The following is a 5,135-nucleotide window of genomic DNA, read 5'->3' as shown; positions in this document are numbered from 1 at the left end:
GGCGGCGCTCGGTGTCGCGGGACTCGTCGGTTGCCGCCTCGGACCTGCGGATGGACGCGTGCGTGGGCGGGCGGGCACGGGTCGGCACGCCTGGCAAGCGAGACTCGACCACCCGTCCAGCTGCCTGGGCACCGCCGTCCCAGCTGCGGCGGCTGCTGTGGCAGCAGCGCCCCCTGCCGTCGCCGTCGTGACGACACCTGGCGCTTCCCTACTCCAGCTGCTACGTGCTCAGCCGCTGCCGTTACTTGAGCGGCGAAAGTTCTGATCACGAGGATTCCGCATCGACCCGGGTGCACGCCGCCCCTGCGGCCCTCCGGGAGGCCCGGTCAAACCCACCTGTTGACCGCCTGGATGTCCGCAAGAGCCTGCTTGTACAGGCCCTGCTGCTCCAGGCTGCGCGCGCGCCGCTGCAGCGCCTTGGCGCTCGAGGGGTTCAGCTCCAGCGCAGACGTGCACTCCTTCGCCGCATCTTTAAAGCTGCGGTTTTGGCAGGGGGGGCAAGCCGTGGCACGGGGCCCTTGCTATTGCGAGCGCGCTTTCCAGCAGCAGGTCCGCCATGCGCGCTCACGCCGACGGCTCCTCGGGCTGGCGCTGCCGGTGTGGGCACGGTCCCGGCATGCCTGCTTCCTCGTACCCCGGCCGGCCACCCACCGCTTCATCTGGTAGTAGCAGGCCGCCCTATTGCAGATGAGGTCCACCCGCTCCGGCGCCGCCTCCGGCAGGAGCTGGGCGGCCGTCTCGTACTGCTCCAGCGCCGACTCATAGTCGCGCTTGGCAAAGCACTTGTTGCCCTCGTTCTTCAGAGCGGTGACCTTGGTGAGCACCTGTGTTATGGGGGGAGGAGGGGTTCTGGACCTGCACGCAGCGCGGCAGAGCGCCGCCCAGCTGCCGCCGCTGTGGCATGGCGCCGGCTGCATTGGCGGCGCACGGCTTCGCGACTCCACCCGGCAGGCATGCTGGCTGCATGTTGCACGCCGCCGTTGTGACGTAGGGCAATGTAATGTCCTCACGCGACCAATGTGTATGAGGAGGCTCTCCCGCATGGCGCGGGTGGCGCAGATCAGTCCGCTGTCCCGAAGGGGTGCATACCCGACAACGACACACAAGTTATCTGCCATCATCACTCACGTCTTCACCGATCTCCTGTGTCGGCGGCCTGGGCGACTTGGCCTTCGACTTTGGCCCCATGATCGACGGCCTGGCGTGGGACCGGCCTGAAACGGCTGACTACCGGCGCTTATATGTTTGTTTGATTACAGCTGCAAATGCGAGTGCTGCAAGTAATGGTAGCTCTTGACTGTTGATTGGGGCTCGCTCGTGCAAGTGCGGCGTGACCAGGTGACACCGCCACCTGTACAGACTGAGGACGGCCAGCCACCAGGACAACATACAGCTCCTTGAATGTGCTGAGATTGCTAATATGCCAATCTTCACATCCAAAACGGCGTTCGCGGGCCATCCACAGATTTGTGTTGTGGCCTATGATGCATGAGGCACCAGGGCGCGGTGGTCAACGTGGGGGCCGCCTGTGAATTAAACACGTCTGTTGTTGGGCAAAATCGCTGCATTAGCATTCACATGGCGGAACCTTTTTGTCCCAGGGCTCTCCTGTTCCACCAGCATCCACCATGCGTGCAATGAAACGGGCCGGCATCTTGTTAGATGGATCAACTGTTGTTGACAGTCACAGAGTTTTGCCTGCATCTTTCTACTGTCAACTCAACAAATACATGAACACTCGGTAAATATCCTACACAGCAGTCATGCGCCGGTCAACTGTCCATACACCAAAGCCCGAGCCTGTGTTGCCATGCCATACTATGAAGTACAATTGCTGGTATGGCACCGTCAAGTTAAGATCCAACGGTATGGCACGGGCAAGCAAGCACAACTGTTTGAGTTGAGAGGCACGGGCAACCAGCATTGAGCAAATGCCCCTGATGACTTCAGGGTGCCGGTTGGTGACACCTTCACTGTGCCTACAGCATCAGCAGGGCCTAGCTGCACGCCTGACACAATGAGGTGATTTCTTGTGTTTTTTCGTCACACTCAAGAGTTTGACCAGTGCTGTAGCCACAACACGATCAAAAGATCTCATTTCCGCGCCCGGGTCGTCCCAGCGCGCTGAGACACAATGCAGCCCCCTCGGGCCGTGCCCGCCACCCAATTGTCATCTTCCACCCGCACACTGCGCCATGCGCCCTTTACGGCGCAGCGGCCGCATTTGAGAGGGCCCGCCCCGTGCAGCGCCGCTGCGCCGAACCGCCGCGTGCTGATCGAGGGTGCTGTGGCGTCCGCCCTCCTGCTGGTGGCTAAGCCAGCCTACGCAGATGATGAGGGAATCGCAGCGGCGCTGGAGGTGGAGGCCGCTCCGGTGGAGGCGCCCGTGGCTGCGGCAGTGGAAGAGGTGGCCCCCGCCCCAGTTGCCAGCAGCAGCGCACGCACCGGGCAGACGGTGCGGCTCCGGGGCGCGGGAGGCACAGCATCGCAACCGTGCCACGACGGGGCAGGGCAGGGGTTGCTCTCTGCGCTCGGCACATTGGCAGCAGGCCAGCAGACACCTGCGCTCAAACGATGGACTTCCTGTTCCCCACCCCCACCTCCACCTGACACATGAAGCGGCGTTTCCCTCAAACTGGTTCGCAAAGTGTACGACCGCCCAACGCTCACCCTGATTTCCGTACGACAGGTCTATTTGGATGTGAAGTTGGAGGGTCAGAAGCTGGGACGCATTACTATCGAGCTGCTGCCGGCCGTTGCGCCTGTTGGCGCCCAGCGGTTTGCTGACCTGTCCGAGGGCAAGCAGGGGGTCGGCTACAGGCTGGCCAGGTGAGCGGCCGCGCCTGAGCAGCCCAAGGCGTGTGCTCCGAAGGGACAGCAAATCCTGACCTGCTGCCGCTGATGAAGGCAGCAGGTGCTTGCACGACAGCGGCAGAGGCTGCATTCAACAGGCGACCAGGCAGGGGTGGCATTGCCAAGTTCAGCGCCCGCACGCTATAGCATCTCGGCAGCAGCTCGCCGCATAGCAAGTATCAACCACAATCCGCAACTGCCGCACTACCCTGCACTTCGCCCCATCATCCCAAGGTTTGACCGCGTGACGGAGGCGTTTGTGCGCTGCGAGGGCGTCAAGTCGCTCTCGTACTCTGCTGATGGCTACTCGCCCATTGCCGGCGGCGACTCGACGCAGGTGAGCCGCACCCCACCCAACCTCCTCCTGCCTGCCTGAGCCACTTTGTTTCGCTTGGCCCCAGTATAAACTGCGCCGTGGTAATTGGGCCAAATGCACTGGCGCCGCCCCTTTGCGCGTTGACTACATGGCATGGCGTGCCGAAGCATGCACAACAGAACTGGCATCGCGCCCGCTGCCCCATGGCGCATGCAAGATATGCCGGCTGCGCGCCGTGCCCAGCCCTGAAATCACCCCTGCCCCCACCCCAAGGCGCTGGAGGAGGAGATGGCGTCGCCCGCTGCGCTGCGCCACGACGCAGCGGGGCTGGTGAGCATCATCGTCGGCCTCGAGAAGGAGCGGGAAGTCACCGAGAAGCTGGTCGCTATTCGGGGGAAGCTGGTAGGTGGCTTGGGGTGCGGTCGAGGCTGATTTGAATGCCAAGCTTTCGGATTTGAGTTGAGATGAATATGAGGCATTAAGGAACTTTGAAGTTGGTACACAAACTATCCAACGTAAGTGGTGAAGGTTGGCAGTGGGGCTGCTCCGCCCCCAGGAGATGGAGCGCCACACCCCGAACGGGAGCTGCGCCCAGGCCTGTCAATGCGGATGACCCGGCACCACACGCCCGCGTCCCACGGCACCACCCAAACGCCGTGCCCAAGGTGACCGTCCAGAACGTGGCCGGGGAGGCCCCGAACGGCTCCGCCTTCACCATCACCCTGGGCCCCGCGCCCGAGCTGGACGCGACCAACCTGGTGGTGGGGCGCGTGGTGGGCGGCATGGACGACGTGGTGGCGGCGCTGGCGTCGCTGCCGCGGGCCAAGCCGCGCGACGACTGGTTCGATAAGGTCTGAGGGGGGGGGACGTGGAGGGGGCCGCGTGGTTGTGTGGGTGACTGTCCTGTTGCATGTGCTGCTTCCTTGGGCCGAGGTCACCTGTGTGAGAGGTTCAGGCAGCATGCCTGCACGTTCGGACAAGTTTCCTGCCTACGTCCTCACTCTGAGGCTTTTTACGCAAGTGATGTCGCGTTGCGCCTGCCACCGCTCTGCCCATTTGCCACCCGAAAATCGTGCTTCTCGCCAGCGCCCCGCCGCGTTGATTCCGGGGTTCTGAGCGTTCAGCCCCTTCTTTGACGGCCCCTCCCCCTATGGCCCTCCTGCCTGCCACCGCAGCCGTTCTTTGAGGCAGGGAAGGCCATCGGGGACAAGCGCGCCACCGTCGCTGAGAAGGGGTTCAACCGGCCCCTCAAGCGCGCCATCGTCTCATCGGCCGGCATCGTCTGACCATGGTGCTGCGCGCGCAACGCGGCGATGTCTGCTGTATCGTCGGCTCATTGGAAACGGGCCGCATCATATCGCTTTTTGTGATCATAGTGGGGCACCTGGGTTATCACGTCGCCTGGGGCTTGTTTCGCGTTTGGGTAAGCGCTTGCTTGTCACGCCTGCTCCGTGGCGGTTGCGTGACCTTGCCAGAATGAGCTGCGTTGCCCTGTCAGTAACTCTGAAGCTGTGCTGTAGCCCTGGCTTGGTTTGGTGTTTGTGCCAGCCGTGTAGCAAATCAAGAGAGGGTGGCAGACACGGCGCACATGGCAAGCCTTGACAGTGGCAGCAGGTCGCTTTTGCTGCCCCTTTGGTCGCACCCTTCGCTGCTATGCTCACGCCCGCAGCATTCAATGCGGTGGTTTGGGCAGCTGCGGCCGCCGTGCGGTAAGTCCCACAAGACGACCGCGGGCAGCCTCACCCCCCCTGCCGCCCCACGACTACATCGGGTCTGTGGACGACGGAGTGTTTGCAGACTTGTGTCCCCTGCCTTGTCCCGAGGGACGATTGGTTGAGCCACATCTCTGTGCTTGACCCCTGCCATTATTTTCTTCGCCCAAGCGTTAGGTATGCCTGCACGTTTTTGAATGCTGTTGGAACCTGTTGCTGCATGTCGTCAAGCGCCTCATGCTAGCACCCACCTA

General features: G+C 62.7%; 2 protein-coding genes across 2 annotated transcripts; one reads left to right on the top strand and one right to left on the bottom strand.

The window, feature by feature from the left end:
- Positions 1 to 326: 326 nt before the first annotated feature.
- MNEG_12942 (import receptor subunit TOM70) lies at positions 327 to 1,188 on the bottom strand (the record flags this gene model as incomplete). The annotated part of the gene is made up of 3 exons (XM_014038587.1): positions 327 to 477; positions 652 to 824; positions 1,129 to 1,188. 3 exons carry the CDS (start codon positions 1,186 to 1,188, stop codon positions 327 to 329), a joined length of 384 nt encoding a protein of 127 aa, XP_013894041.1.
- Positions 1,189 to 2,134: 946 nt separating this feature from the next.
- On the top strand, positions 2,135 to 4,455 carry MNEG_12941 (hypothetical protein; the record flags this gene model as incomplete). Its single annotated transcript, XM_014038586.1, has 6 exons — positions 2,135 to 2,455; positions 2,690 to 2,829; positions 3,088 to 3,190; positions 3,443 to 3,571; positions 3,835 to 4,020; positions 4,345 to 4,455. 6 exons carry the CDS (start codon positions 2,135 to 2,137, stop codon positions 4,453 to 4,455), a joined length of 990 nt encoding a protein of 329 aa, XP_013894040.1.
- Positions 4,456 to 5,135: the final 680 nt, after the last annotated feature.

This window comes from Monoraphidium neglectum (assembly GCF_000611645.1).
Source record: "Monoraphidium neglectum strain SAG 48.87 unplaced genomic scaffold scaffold03530, whole genome shotgun sequence".
NCBI classification, from domain to species: Eukaryota; Viridiplantae; Chlorophyta; class Chlorophyceae; order Sphaeropleales; family Selenastraceae; genus Monoraphidium; species Monoraphidium neglectum.
Note: the sequence above shows the minus strand (reverse complement) of the source record. Positions and strands in the feature narration are given on the sequence as shown.